This window comes from Orcinus orca, chromosome 12 (genome assembly GCF_937001465.1).
Source record: "Orcinus orca chromosome 12, mOrcOrc1.1, whole genome shotgun sequence".
Classification (NCBI taxonomy): domain Eukaryota; kingdom Metazoa; phylum Chordata; class Mammalia; order Artiodactyla; family Delphinidae; genus Orcinus; species Orcinus orca.
The window spans coordinates 28,570,445-28,586,528 of NC_064570.1; the positions used below are offsets into that span (position 1 = coordinate 28,570,445).

General features: G+C 41.2%; 1 protein-coding gene across 1 annotated transcript in view; it reads left to right on the plus strand.

Moving 5' to 3' along the window:
• Window positions 1-16,084, plus strand: part of SGK1 (serum/glucocorticoid regulated kinase 1) — a 111,868-nt gene that overhangs the window by 36,291 nt on the left and 59,493 nt on the right. Inside the window, exon 2 of the mRNA XM_004263802.3 lies at window positions 9,500-9,715. Within this exon, the coding sequence (XP_004263850.1) occupies window positions 9,500-9,715 (216 nt within the window). The remainder of the gene's footprint in view (window positions 1-9,499; window positions 9,716-16,084) is intronic.

Genomic DNA, 16,084 nt, shown 5'->3' on the forward strand with positions numbered 1-16,084 from the left:
GGGTCAAGGAGTAGTGAGAAGACAGACAATGGTAGTCTGTCCCTAGTGTGTGACACTTAGTAAGAGTTCCCAGATGGACAGGTGGGTCAGAGGGAAGAGTTTGTACACAATCAAAGACTTAGGAGACCAGTCTTTAAGACAACTGAAAATTAAATGATATAGTGGAGGCTCTGGATCCACTGGGGGCACAGTGGGAAAGGAGAATGCAGATCCTTGGGGAATATCCCAGGCCAAGGAGTTTAGACTTTACCATTTTACCTTTTTTTTTTTTTTTTCCGGTCATGCCGCGGAGCGTGCGGGATCTTAGTTCCCTGACCAGGGATCAAACCCAGGCCCCCTGCAGTGGAAGCACAGAGTCCTAACCACTGGACTTCCAGGGAATTCCCCTAGACTTTACCATTTAGATGAGTGTTCTTCAATTTGTGTGTCAGCTATTAGTGGGTCATGAATTCAAATTAGTGGGTTGTAATAAGCATTTTAAAGGAATAGATTAGAATAGAAAATGTCAGTGCAATTTCATGAAAAAAGAGTAAAGTTGGAGGTAGACAATTTTTCCTGTTATCTCTCTCTGTATTATTACAAATGTGTATAAATGTGTATATGTGCAGGACTTTTTTTTTCCTGGCCGCACCATGTGGCTTGCAGGACCTCAGTTCCCCAGCCAGGGATTGAACCCTGACCACGGCCATGAAAGCCTGGAATCCTAACCACTAGACCACCAGGGAACTCCCTGCACAGGACTTTCTTACAGCGCATCCATCCTTACCAAACAGATTTGAAAGCCACTGCCGCCATTGATGGGAAACCACTGAAGAGTTTAAAGCTGGGACAAGATCAGCTTTTCCATTTGGAAAGATACTGTGGTTTCATCGAGAATGGATGAAAGGGTCAAGGCCATGTAGGGCTTGGCTTTAAGAATCCAGATAAAAGACAATAAAACAGTGATTCTCAAATGACTATAGACTTGAGAGCTGCAGGATAGATAGATTTGCTGATTCATCCCTCCTTTCCACCTCCACTGCTGCTATTCTTTTTTGGCCCTTATCATTTCTTTTATAATCAAAGACTCCTGACTCATCTAGCTACTTGTGTTCTTGATCAACTTAAATCCATCCATCATACTGCATTGAAAGACACATCTGACCATCCCACTCTCCTGCTTTAAACACTTCAGTGACCATTCATCACCCCACAACCCAACTTTTCTATCCAGCTTCAGTTCTTGCCTCTCCTCTATGGGCTTATTTTCTATACATCACATGCAGATTTTTGCCTCTGTAATTTATTTCCTGTCGTCCTCTCTGCTGGAAGTGTCTTTCCCATTTCAATTCACCTGGCTTCCTTTAACTCAACCTTTAAGCCTCAATTTAACCATCACTTCCTCCAGGAAGCCTTCCCTGATTTCTCCCAACTGGGCCAAATACCTCCCACTTTTTCTGCCATGGCACTTTGTATAAAACTCTCTCCTGCTTGGAACCATAACTATAATAGCAAATATTAACCAAGTGTTCACCCAGTGCCAAGTGCTGAGTTTACTTGCATTGTCTCATTCAGGCCTCATAAAACCCTGATGAGGTTGGTATTATCATTATCTCTATTTTACAAGTGTAGAAACTGAGATTTGGGAAGGCTCGGTCAGTTGCTTAAACAGTGATGCTAGGTTTTGCAGCCAAGCAGTGTGGTTCTAGAGCTGATGCTTTTAACTATTTGCTACATTAACACTTACTATGATGTGATAACCCATTCTCCTCTGAAATGCAAGCAACCTCACTCAAAGGTCACTCGAGCAATTTTATTTCTTTGTGTCTTCACCACCCAGCGTAATGCCAGGCAGAGACTTTTTGAACTTTCGTTGAAACCTTTAAATGCTGCAGAGTATGCAAGCCAGGTTAAGTACTGAGAGGGGTCCATTGGATTTGGAAATGAGGTTTATTGACATCTCAGTAAAAACTCGTTTCAATGGAGTGAGACTCTTTTTGTCATGTTCTTCCCTTTAGTCCCAGAAAATATTAGGTGATCCATAATATTTGAGGAGTAAATGTGAGGTGAAGAAATGGAGATCATGTTTTCATGAAGCTTAGCTAAGAAGGAAAAGGGCTGGGGTGGTGGTGAAAGAGGGTTTCTGGAACCAGGAAATTTGTGGGTGAAAAGGGGGTGTTGTGTGTTCAGTTAGTTTGCTGGCTTTTTAGAGATAGTTCAAATATTTCAATGTGTTGAATACGCCAGGGGACAGTAGCCAAAAGAGAAGAAGTTAAAGCTCCTGGAACAGGGCATTATTGGAGGAGCCAGAAGAGGAAGCTTCCAAAGCGTGTGTGGGTGGATTAGCTGTGGACGGGCCAGACAGGCTCTTTCCCGGGGATCAGCTCAGCCTTGCCATTTTCCCTGAGCCTTATTTTTCAATTCCAAAAGCAAATAGTACATACTGCCCCCTAAGAGATATTACCTGAAAGAATTCTCTCCTACTTCCTCTTTTTTCCTTTTTTTTTTTTTTTTTTACTGTCACCATTATTTTATTCATCCATTCACTCAACAAATATTTACTGATACCTACTTTGTGTCCAGCACAAAAGAAGCCTTTCATTTTTTTTTAAAGGGCCATTTAAACACTAAAAAAGCCAAATGTACATGATTCCAGAATGCCAGGCAATCCATTAAATCGAACATGTTTGGTTTTAAGCATAACTTTTCCTGTTGTCCTCACCGTTCCCATCCTGCCAAGGGCTGTTCCTCTTTTTTCTTTTTCTTTTTTTTTTTTTTAATTTTCTAGATCCAGGAAAGACGAATTCAAGCTAAAAGCCTCAGTCCTAGAACTTAAAGGACTGAGAAAAACTCTACTTCCATTTCCAAAATAAGACTTATGTCAGTGAATTCTGAGCTTTTTCTGTTTAAAGCTTTGTGGGGGGAGACGGGGTGAGGTGGGCACCTAAACGAGGAGGAAGAAGAAGGGGATTTACAGGACTGAGTACGAGAACCGGGTCTGGTGTTGAATCCTCACCGCCTCTTGCTGGTAGAACACAGAGGGCTGGCAGCTGTAACAGGGGATGCAGCTGAGGGTGTAGGTAGCAGTGTAGAAAAGGATGAAGAGATGTGGACCCTCTCATTCCTGCCTCTTCCCCCTAGCCCTCCTCACCACCCCATCCCCCAGACGAGCCCTGGGGAAACACAGGGTTAGACCCTGAGAATCTTGAACAGGATGTAATTACCTTGGCCAATGCTGACAAGAAAGGACGGGGAAATCCCAAGGGCAGTGGCATGAAAGGATGGGGAATTCCAAAAGTCACTCTGTCTTCTCAGGGTGTCTGCTCTGAGGAGCTATTGCTATGTGAAAGAAATTGTTATGCAGAACATATTTATTACCTTGATAGAGGATGACAGCCAAGTGTGTTAAGAACTATAAATGAGGGCTTCCCTGGTGGCGCAGTGGGTAAGAATCCACCTGCCAATGCAGGGGACATGGGTTTGAGCCCTGGTCTGGGAAGATCCCACATGCCGCAGAGCAACTAAGCCCGTGCGCCACAACTACTGAGCCGGTGTGCCACAACTACTGAAGCCTGCACGCCTAGAGCCCGTGCTCCACAACAAGAGAAGCCACTGCAGTGAGAAGCCCTCACACCGCAAGGAAGAGTAGCCCCCACTCGCCGCAACTAGAGAAAGCTTGCATGCAGCAACAAAGACCAAACGCAGCCAAAAAAAAAAAAAGATCTATAAATGAATAAATATAGTTATTGTCAAAAATAATCAAGCAGGGCTTCCCTGGTGGCGCAGTGGTTGAGAGTCCGTCTGCGATGCAGGGGACATGGGTTCGTGCCCTGGTCCGGGAAGATCCCACATGCCGCGGAGCGGCTGGGCCCGTGAGCCATGGCCGCTGGGCCTGCGCGTCTGGAGCCTGTGCTCCGCAACGGGAGAGGCCACAGCAGTGAGAGGCCCGCATACCACACAAAAAAATAATAACAATAATAATAATCAAGCAATTCCTACTTTTATTGCCTACTATTTGTAAGGTCTAATGCTAGCCTCTGGGGAATTAAAAAAAAAGCCTAAGATGCTATCCTCACCCTTATGTTCCAGTTAGAGAGATGACATAGCATAACAGCCGGTGAGCATCAAAGTCCCACGGTTTTATTTAAGCAATACACACTGCAGATGTTCAGAGAAAAGAAAATTAGATGATGACCACGAATAGCTAAAGTGAAGAAATCAGATTAATATCACTGACCTTGTATCATAGCACTGTTATATTTTAGGAACCGTGCTATGAAGCAGCCCCGGGCACCAAGGTAAGAGGAACTTGCTTCCAGGAGCCTTCTCCTGAGTTACATTAATGTCAAAACCAGCCTGCTGGCAGGCACCCCTCTGGAAAAAGGAATAGGTGTGGAGGTCTCTCTTTATGATCAATTGAATTATTCAGATCATCTTACTAGAAAACTTGCTTGACTATATCTGAATTGAAAGTTATGGTGGCATCATATAAACGAAGTCAGTTTTGTATAATAAAAAACGCCTCTCTGGAAATTGCCAAAGTTGTGTCCAACATCAAGTTCGCTTGGATTTTAAGGAAGAGACAGCTCTTCATTCCCAGAAAACAAAAGGAGTGATGAGACCAGCAGGTGCTGCCTTGTGAATTCACAGATAAGTACTGGAACCCTCTATAATTTTTCTGTATCAGTGGACATCATTATCAGCTTAAACATATTAAATTAAGAGTAATATATGTTTCCTATTATTTAATAGGAAAAGAAAACCACTAGTGGAAAATCCCTCGAAGCTGGCCAATCTTTTTAATCACATCTGGTGATTTTCTAGTCTGCGGGATTATTGCTTTTGGAGATTTTTTTCAAATCTATTCAAATAGAGAAATTAAAAAAACCGGGGCAGACTGATTTAGCAAAGAGATTGGCTTAATATTTTGCATACACACTGTTCAGTAAGAGTAGCTGTGAGGTTAAAAGAAAGGCTTTACTCTTAGACCTGTGGCTGGAGAGGTAATTCCTCCTTTAAAAGTCTGATGCGGTTTGGAGAACAGGCTTCTAGAAAGCCCAAGTGAGGGAGTTTTTGATTTATTCGCGGTGAAGAGGATGTCTCACCCCAGTCCGTGTTTGTTTACAATGCTCTCCACAAACGAGAGTGTGTGGCTCTGAATAAAACCAGGCCCAGGTGGCCCAGGAGCCAGGGCAACAGCCTGTATCCGGGCATTCATTTTTCTCACACACGCAGCTGCTACGGTTTTCCGAGAGCCATTGTGACAGGTCTCTGAGGGGCTCCCAAAGCCACTCGCTGTCAGCAACTCCCACAATAGGCCGGTTGTAGCTTGAATTCCCTCAGGGCCAAGGGAGTGGTCCTGCACTCAGCAGTTTTGGAGGACCCCTTGCCGGAGTCCAAGGCCAGAGGGAGAGCCCTTGTACTCACTCCCTGTCCAGCCACTCTCTCAAGATTAAGTACACATCGTCAACCCTGTCATGAATCAGGCCAATAAAAACCACTTGGAAGGCTCCAAAGCAGTGAAATGTGCAAAGCAGTAGGAGGGGAAGGGACAGACTGAAGCCAGTAAGAGGACTTAGCCAGAGGAGATACAGCAGTTCAAGACAACGCAGGTGATGAATGCCAGCCACAGTCCTTTCACAAAACGTATCACTATATCTATTTTTATAACACCTTTCTCCTTTCTCCCTGATGCTTCTGGAGAAATGGAATATTTCTAAATTTCCCTCACAACCTTTTCTGTGGAAAGAGAGGGAGAATCCTAGTCCCATGTCTGTAAGGATCAGAATGGGTTAATTCGTTGAAGGTTATTTGGAATCAGGGACCTTTCTAATGAAATGTCACGCCACCCACTCCCTGCCCTCCAGTGGGAGGTGTGAAGACACAAAACACAAAACACTCACTCTTAGGAGACTTGAGTAAGTCATGTTATTCAGTAAGTTTACGTGAAATATAATAGATTCTAATAACCAAATCCCTAGAAATATGACACATACTTCACAAGTAGATCTTGGCAAGTCACTGGGTTTCCCCCTGGAAGACTTCAGTAGAACATGGCTATTTGTTTCAAGTCTTCAACGCATATCTTCAGCTTGAATCTTTCTCCCGAAATCTCATAAAATTAAAACTGAACCCTCCACTGAGACTGATCACTCGCCTCTGCTTTACTTCCCCCTTTATTCTTTATTTAAATAAATAAATAATTTACTCCTTGAGTCATAAGTCGAGCTCCACGAGGGCAGGTTTTGGGGGATCTGACTTATGAACTGAATTCTCAATGCCTAGATTATGCCTGACACATAGCTGGTCTTCGATAATAAGTGATGAATACGTGAATGAAAGTTAAAATGTTGAAACCATTGGATTTTTTTTAAGTTAGAAGATAGCAAATCATTTTATTTCTACTTCATAGAATTCTACGTCATACTTATTCTACTCACTAGAATAACTTCAAGGGTCAAGCAGTGACTCTTGAAGGTGTAGGGTATGTTTGACTAGGGTTTTATTTGGCCAGCATTGTTTGCTTGGGGGTTTTATGTGTTTGTTTGTTCATTTTTTCATTTAAATGTAAAAACACTTGGCAAGCATGCACTCCTAGTTTGCCGCAGTCTCTACCACGCCCTATTTTTATACCCTGGTCATAGGGCTTTACGCATTTCCTGTTCTTGCCAGCCTCTGAAGACACTGAGTTTGCCAGCTTATACCCTAGTAGAAACTAGTTGACTGATTTGCTTAAACTAAGAGGTGTAGTTTTTCCCACATAATAATTTACATTGTGACTTTGGGCAAATTACTAACATCTTTGGGTCTCTTTCAACTCTCAAATTCTATAAAAGCATCTATGCATTGTTTGACAGCCTATGCTCAAAGTCATCTGAACTATTTTGGGAATTCTTAGCTGATATCAAATAAAATGACAATTCCTTATGTGATTCTTTTATTTAAATTTATTTATTTATTTTTGGTTCAGTTAGGTCTTTGTTGCTGCGCGCGGGCTTTCTCTAGCTGTGGCGAGCGGGGGCTTCTCTTCATTGCGGTGCGCGGGCTTCTCTTACTGCGGAGCGCCGGATCCAGGCACATGGGCTTCAGGAGTCGTGGCGCGCAGGCTCAGTAGTTGTGACTGGCGGGCTCTAGAGCACAGGCTCAGTAGTTGTGGCGCACGGGTTTAGTTGCTCCGCGGCATGTGGGATGAGGGATTCTCCCGTACCGTGGCTCGAACCCGTGTCGCCTGCATTGGCAGGCGGATTCTCAACCACTGCGCCACCAGGAAGCCCCAAACAGACACTTTGAATGCAGCTACTAACATGCTTATGGGGCCCCAGCGTACAAGAAATACTGATGGAACCCTCGCAAATGTTAACATCAGAATAGTAAACGTAAAAAGATTATTTTAAATGACATTGAGAAGAGTACCTATACACAAAGCAAGTAAAAGACACGTATGTAACCAAAGAAAGAAATATGATGATTTTAATTGCTTAAGATTCTTATAAACTTTAAAAGAAATTATTCTTTAAAAAATTAAAGCACAGGACACTGTAAAAATAGGGAGAACTAAGACATCCATGATCCTAACAAGAAATGCAAGTTTCTATTTTGCCTGTTACTTTCTTGCTTTGTCTATAGATAGTACATATATTTTTACATTTGCAATTATAGTGATTGAGCAATTCTGTATTTGGCTTTTTTTCGTATAATTACATTCTAAACATTTTCCATGTTGCCACAGAGTCTTCACAATATTTATTTTTAGTGATGGCATAATATTCCATCAAATTGCTTAAACATTCTTATGCTATTGCAATTTTAGTTTATTCTCAGTATATTTTTAAAAAATCTAATTGTCAGCATTACTAACTAAAATTCAGTACTGTGATTTTATTTTTTCATCCTTTCAATATACACTAATTTCACCAATTGGTTAACTATAAAAAGAATCCTCAGGAGTTTCAAAGAGCATGGAAAAGACATATTAAATTAGGATGAATTTCAAGCATTTGATGACAAGTCATAAATCACTCCAACACTTGCTAAAACTGCATGCTTGTAAAGGAGTAGACAGCGGATTCAAAGTACCTGCATCCTGCCTTTGCTTGACACCAGTATTGCGCCTTGGGGAAACTTGATTCATTTCTCTCTGCCTCTGTCTTCTCATCTGCAAAATGGGATTAGTAATAGTGCCTATCATGTAAGACTGTTCTGAGGATTAAACAAAAAAAAAACGTTGCATGTTAAACACTTAGAACAGTGCCTTTCACACTGAAAGTGCTATATAAATGTTATCCTTTTAATGTTAGAATACCTTTACATTTTTTCTCTACCTTACAAGAATTCTACATGCAAGCAAAACAAGTGGTGAGTTTTAAGGAAAAAAAAAAAACAAAGTGAGATAATTTCTTAGCCAGGAGCAACTTCTTTTACTTCTCTTTCTAAGGTGAATTGGTTACAATTCACCTTAGACATTTGTGAACTATCATTCTGTCAGCATAATCATAATAGTAAGAGTAAAGTAAAATAAGCACCACTCAGTGGCATGAAAGGATGAGGAATTCCAAAAGCCACTCTGTCCTCTCAGGGTGTCTGCTCTGAGGAGCTATTGCTATGTGAAAGAAATTGTTATGCAGAACATATTTATTACCTTGATAGAGGATGACAGCCAAGTGTGTTAAGATCTATAAATGAGGGTTTCCCTGGTGGCGCAGTGGGTAAGAATCCACCTGCCAATGCAGGGGACACGGGTTCTAGCCCTGGTCCGGGAAGATCCCACATGCTACGGAGCAACAAAGCCCGTGCGCCACAACTACTGAGCCGGTGTGCCACAACTACTGAAGCCCTCACGCCTAGAGCCCGTGCTCCACAACAAGAGTAGCCACTGCAGTGAGAAGCCCTCACACCGCAAGGAAGAGTAGCCCCCACTCGCCACAACTAGAGAAAGCTTGCATGCAGCAACAAAGATAAGAGTGAAGTAAAATAAGCACCATCGGGCTTCCCTGGTGGCTCAGTGGTTGAGAGTCCGCCTGCCGATGCAGGGGACAAGAGTTCGTGCCCCGGTCCGGGAAGATCCCACATGCCGCGGAGTGGCTGGGCCCGTGAGCCATGGCCGCTGAGCCTGCGCGTCCGGAGCCTGTGCTCCGCAACGGGAGAGGCCACAACAGTGAGAGGCCCGCGAACCACAGAAAAAAAAAAAAAGCACCATCTACTCAATATTATGTGCCAGGCAAAACACTTGAACTTTTAAAAATATTTTAAAATCTGCATAACAACCTGGGCAGAAATATTACTACCCCAGTCTTACAGATGGGGAGACAGACTCAGTGAAATGAAATGACCAGCCAAAAAACACAAGGTGCTGGAAAATGAGTGGCCAGCACTGACCAATTCAGGTTATGTTAAGATTTGATAGGTAGGGAAGTTGTGAGGCTCCTTTCCTGACTGTCCATCCCACCAACTTTCCCATCAAGGCCTCATTAGACATCAAAGGAGGTAAAACGCATTTTTTCTTTTCTTTTGCACACTGCAGGTACGAAGATGGATCAAGAGTCCGGTGGTCAGTGTGGACAAGCATCAGAGTCCCAGTCTGAAGTACACGGGCCCTTCAGTGGTGTACATGCCACCAGGGGAGCCAGACTTCGAGCCTTCGTTGTGTCAGACGTGCCTGGGAGACCAAGCTTTCCAAAGAGGGGTTCTCCCTCAGGAGAAGGATTCAAGCTCATGGGAAACTCAATCCGCGTGCGAAGTAAGTTTGCTCTGGATCCATTCTTCTGAAAGGATTCTAGGCCTTTGTTTTTCTTGTATCCATGCCATGGTACGCTCCCAAAATTTATTTTTTTAATGCACATTTATAAAGCTTCTGAGGAGGACGTAGAATTGTGGCCTTTGTTAGTCCATTGTACTAAGTATTTTCTAAATAGACTTTACTTTTTAGAGCAATTTTCAGATTACAGCAAAATTGAGAAGAAAATATAGAAATTCCTATACATTCCCTACCCCTAGATATGCATAGTCTCTCCCACTATCAATGTCCCCACCAGAGTGGAACATTCCTTACAACTGATGAGCCTACTTTGACACATCCGCACCCAAAGTTCATAGTTTACATAAGGGTTCACTCTTGGTGTTGTATATTCTATGGGTTTGGACAAATGTATAATGACATGTATCCATCTTTATGATATCATACAGAATAGTTTCACTGTCCTAAAAACCCTCGGTGTTTCACCTATTCATCCCACTCTTCCCCCAAACCCTGGCAACCACATATATTTTACTGTCTCCATAGTTTTGCCTTTTCCAGATGCCATGCAGTTAGAATCATAAACTCTATTGTCCTAATTTTTTATGCTGTTCCAAGGCAGCAATGTTTTGGTCAACTAGAAATTCCTCCTAAGTTGTTTGATCACACAGAAATCAATTCTTGTATGATGTAAGAAAGATATCATAACAGTCATCTAAAGTTTGTAAACACCACTGAAATATTTATCTCAACTTGATTTGACCCATAAGAGAGAACTATGTCAATCTTTCACTATTTTCCCACATATACTTATATTTTTCCTGACATTTTTCTCTGTTACTCCAAGAGTTTTGGGGATTTGTGTGTTTGATTGTTTTTTAATTTTGCTAATTCAAGGAAGCCAGATAACTGACTTATCTTGTAGGTTCTAACATTTCAAAAATTTAAGGTTGTATTTTTAACTTATAACTCAATTAGGCTTATTTAGTTTGACTTTTCAAACCGTCAGATTACATGTTCATATTATTTTTATTACCAATTTATTGACATAAAAATACAACAGTTAGAAGACAGGACATGTTATTACAAAGTACAATTAATTGCAAATGATCTTCCAATATATTATTTCAAATCAGTGCATCATAAGATGATAAATGTTAATAACTTCTCCTTCTTTTTTTTTTTAAATCAGCATTTTCCAGAGATAAAGTAATCATTTTAGCTGCTAAAAGATAAAAACACTTGAATCTGAATTCCTTTTAACCCTGAGATATGCAATGTCTCAGAAACTGTTACCTCATGAAAAAGTAATACCTGCTGCCTACTTTCTAGGATTATTGGAAATATCAAGTGAGATATACATGAAATATTTCATAATCTATAAAGTACCACGCAAATATAAATCATCATTACTTATGTTTGCTGACGTACATATTAGCTAAGCCTGTAACTGAACTAGACTTCCATGACTAGGTTAGCAGTTTGCTGATCTAGGAACATTTGTCATAGGGCATTTGTTGTTTAGCTAGACACTGGCTCAACCCCATGTTAGTCATAAAAGGTAATAAATAGATTTTAAATGCAAGGATTGGAAAACTTTTTCTGTAAAAGGCCAAATAGCAAATATTTTAGGCTTTGCAGGCCATACGGTCTCTGTCACTTTGATTGAGCTCTGCCCTTGTAGGGAAAGCAGCCACAGATAACATACAAATGAATGGGCCTGACTGTGTTGAAATAAAACTTATATTTATAAAAACACGTGGCTGGTCCACCAGCCATAGTTTGCATACTCTTGGACTCTTAAGAGTCTAAAAGAATTTGCCAGCTCCTTAGAGTCTAAAGAACTATTCATGACGCAGAGGCAGAGAGAGGGCTCTGCAAATCCTATACAGAGCGCAAATGCCTAGTCCTAAATATTTACTGGAGGGCCTACTCTATGCCAAGCTGTTGGGAACAGAGCTAGATTAATGAATAAATGGAATTCCACTCAAGAGGAAACAATAAACAAAGAGCTGGAAGGAATTTAAAGCAACATTGTGATTCATCCTTTTACTTTATCCAGGATTATAGGTGAATCAGTCTCCAATTTACAATGGATTACCTGGTTCTGACTTAGTTGGGTTTTTTTAAGATAACCACAAACCAAAAAGACACTTATATTTTAACAATTTAAAAATGAATCTAGAAACTTCTCTGGTGGTCTAGCAGTTAAGATTCCACGCTTCCACTGCAGGGAGCATGGCTTCAATCCCTGGTTGGGGAAGTAAGATCCCGCATGCTGCGTGGCACGGCCAAAAAATAAAAATGAATCTATACTTTGTATCCTTTAGGGATTAAACCACGAAATAGTTCCTTGAGAAGGCACCTCTGTCCTTTTAGGAAGTGGAGTTGTGTGCTAAGTAGATGGAGAGGCTGTTAGATGGAGACCAGGCCTCGTGGCGAAGACCTCAAGTTGGCCCCCTGACAACTCCTGATGTGGATTATTTTAAGCAAGTCATTAATTCATCCTTCCTGCTCAATGTTCCCTCCTATGAAAACTGAGAGTTTCTTCCTAGGAGTTTCTTGGTACTTTGCAGATGAGATGGGACTTTTAAAATCTTTTGTAAATGTAAATTTATGTGTAGTGTTCTGGAGTCAGGCAACCCACATTCTAGTGCCAGCTCTGTCCCAAGGTCAATATACGAACTTGAGCATGTCACAAAAGCTCTTCAACATCATGTGATGGGCCTAACCTAGTTAACTCTAAAGCCCTTTTTAGTCTGAAATCCTGTGGTTGGAATCTGATGGCCTATAAATGAGAAAAAACTCTCTATTTGATGTATAAAGATAAAGCATAGAAAATGAGGTGAGAGTGTTTCAAATAAAATAAGAAAGGAAACAAAGCACAAGTCCTTTATGAATAATTGTGAGAGATTTTTTTTTTTTTTCCTGACTTTAAAAATAGTACAGTCTAAATGCTACTTTTGGGCTTTCCTGGTGGCGCAGTGGTTGAGAGTCCACCTGCCAATGCAGGGGACGTGGGTTCGTGCCCCGGTCCGGGAAGATCCCACATGCCAGGGAGCGGCTGGACCCGTGAGCCATGGCCGCTGAGCCTGCGCGTCCGGAGCCTGTGCTCCGCAATGGGAGAGGCCACAACAGTGAGAGGCCCGCGTACCGCAAAAAATAAATAAATAAAAATAAATAAATGCTACTTTTAATGGCCAAAAATTTGCTAAGAGTTATAGTGCAGTTAGTTTGTGCCATGCCTCGCCAATTGTCTAGTTAGTAGCTTTTAAACATGTTTCTCCTATGCAAGAAACTGGCATATACGTATTGCTAATAAATCATCCAGAAGAATAGCAATATTGTGATGTTATTAGTAGTGCTGTCTAAAAATGGACTGTTTATTAAACAGACCTTTCTGGGAATGAGATGGGAAGAGGATAACATAGAGCTGTGTAAGCTGTTACTGAATAATGCATGCCAGTGGAACTCAAGTTGAAGTCAACTTTTAGTTCCTAAAGAGGTGGAAAACCATGTTAGTTTTTCGATGGGTGCATGTTGATTAAACATATTCAAACTCTGTTTTGAAGCATATCTCTCACAGCACCTCCAATATCCAGATAGACCTCGCTGGAAGGACAGGAAAGGAATGTTTTGGAGTGGCAGTGGGGAAGGAAATCTGGTGTGAAGGAAAGCATAGGATTGGATCAAGATGGCAGCCAGAACATTTAACGTCATCTCTTCTTCTTGCTTTAAATAATAGAAAACACACACGCATTTTAATTTATAGTAGTGCTAGAAAACAAGGTATGTCATTGTATGCATAAGGAATAATTAAGACTCTCTGAAAAACAGAAGGCAGGTAGGATTATGAAGTTGATGTGAAAACTACAGTCCAAAATGATCACATCAAAGACAGATCTAACAGATGGGGACACTGCAAGCTTATCTATTCAAAAGAATCCAGTAAGTTGGAAAATAAAGATGTTCCAGGCAAGGCTTAATAAAAGGAAAGCAGTGTTAAGAATATAAATGTCAGAAAAAATACAATGTAACACAAAAAATTTGAAAGGAACAAAGAGGAATATTTCACATTGATGAAAGATAGCTGCTAAGAAGGTAAAACATTCACCAACCTTTACGAGCTTAGCAACATAACACGGAAATAGTTAAAGCAACAAATAATAGAAATACAAAGAAAAATGGAAAATTCATGTCACAGAAGAACATTTTTGTCATACTTCTCCCAGGAATTGCCAGTTCAAGAAGACCGACAATGTGTGTGGATAGAGGATTTTATTTTATTTATTTTTTAAAATTAATCTATTTATTTATTTATTTACTTTTGGCTATGTTGGGTCTTTGTTGCTGCACGTGGGCTTTCTCTAGTTGTGGTGAGCGGGCACTACTCTTCGTTGTGGCGCGCAGGCTTCTCATTGTCGTGGCTCCTCTTGTTGTGGAGCACAGGCTCTAGGTGTACAGGCTTCAGTAGTTGTGGCACATGGGCTCAGTAGTTGTGGCTTGCGGGGTCTAGAGCTCAGGCTCAGTAGTTGTGCTGTACGGGCTTAGTTGCTCCACGGAATGTGGGATCTTCCCGGGCCAGGGCTCAAACCTGTGTCCCTTGCATTGGCAGGCAGATTCTTAACCACTGCACCACCAGGGAAGTCCCATTAGAAGATTTTAATAAAACAATTAACCAAATCTGATTTATGCTGAGATTTGTATATAAAGAAGAATATACTTTATTTTAAGCACACATGGAACGGTTACAAAAACTGACCAAGAATTAGATCATGAAGCATATCTCATCAAATTCCAAAAAACTCAAAAAAAAAAAAAAAAAAACCCTCTGGGGCTTCCCTGGTGGCGCAGTGGTTGAGAGTCCGCCTGCCAATGCAGGGGACGCGGGTTCGTGCCCCGGTCCGGGAGGATCCCACATGCCGCGGAGCGGCTGCGCCTGTGAGCCATGGCCGCTGAGCCTGCGCGTCCGGAGCCTGTGCTCCGCGACGGGAGAGGCCACAGCGGTGAGAGGCCCGCGTACCGCAAAAAAAAAAAAAAAAAAAAAAAAAAAAATTCCAAAAAACAGGAATCACACAGGTCGTACTAGCTAATTACAATTTGATAAAATTAGAAATTAAAAACAATATGAGAGCCAACCACCATCCTCAGCCAATCCATCCACCTGGAATTCCCATACATTCTTCCTATAACTCTGGGCTTACAGAGGAAATAAGAAAAGAAAACTAAATACTATTTTAAGTGTCTACCACACCACCAGGGAAATGCAAACTGAAACAATGAAATCTATGTGTTTTTAATCCATCAGATTGTCAATGGTTGAAAAGATTGATAATGTCATGGTAAAAGTATAGGCCAAAACACTACTGGTGGAAGGATTTTTTTGGCAATTTTCCTTTATTAAAAATTCTCATCCACCTCTACTTTAGATATGTACTTGCTTATGCTGACAATGGGGACAGGTACAGTGATATTCAGTTAGAAAAGCAAATCGAAGATGAATATAGCATCATCACATTTATTTTTTTTTTAATTCGGTATTTCTCTTTTCATGTCTGTGTGTGTATGTGCGTGTGTATCTATGAGTATATGTGTGTGTCTGTGTAAATGCAAACAAAAAGATCTGGAAGTATATACATCAAACTGAAATAGTGATTACAACTTTCGTGTGATTCAAATGGAGAGATGATGAGGTGTGAGAGAGTAATCAAGAAGGACTTTAGCTTTGTCTATATTGGTTGAACCTCTCAAGACTATATTAGTGTATTACCCGTGAGTTTGGGGAAAATATTATGCCCACCAGGAAACTCACTTGTAGAAAGGAAGTTATAACTCAACCTCATTGGTTAAAAGTCAGGCACCATCACAAAGATGGTTTTGTACCATGAGACTTTCCCAGCACTACACTACAAAGAAAGGCACCTGGAGGAAAATGGAAACACACAATGTTTGTGCTCCCAACGTGCCTTGCTAATCCTTCTGTCTGTCAATCATTTTACCCTGCCCTGTGTGGTGTTTGTTGGTATGCACATCCATTCATTCTCGCAGTTCCCCCCAGTTTTTAAATCTAACATGTTCATTCTCCTATATCCTTCCTGGACCTTGCCTACATCTTAAAAATTAATGTGTTCTTTGTTTTTCTCTTTGCCTTTATTAGTTGAAATGGAAATTTTGTTGATGCAATTTTTTTTTTTTTTTAACATGAAAAGGGGAGACTAAGAAAACTCTGCAGCCCATGCTGGTTATAAATCACTTAACATTTCAGAGGCGTTGCGTGCCGAAGGCTCATGACTGATTCTCATTAACTTTGCCCTCTCATACGGGTTAGATTTGGCTGAGTGAGGATTTCCTCAGACTCCTCTGTCTGTGTTT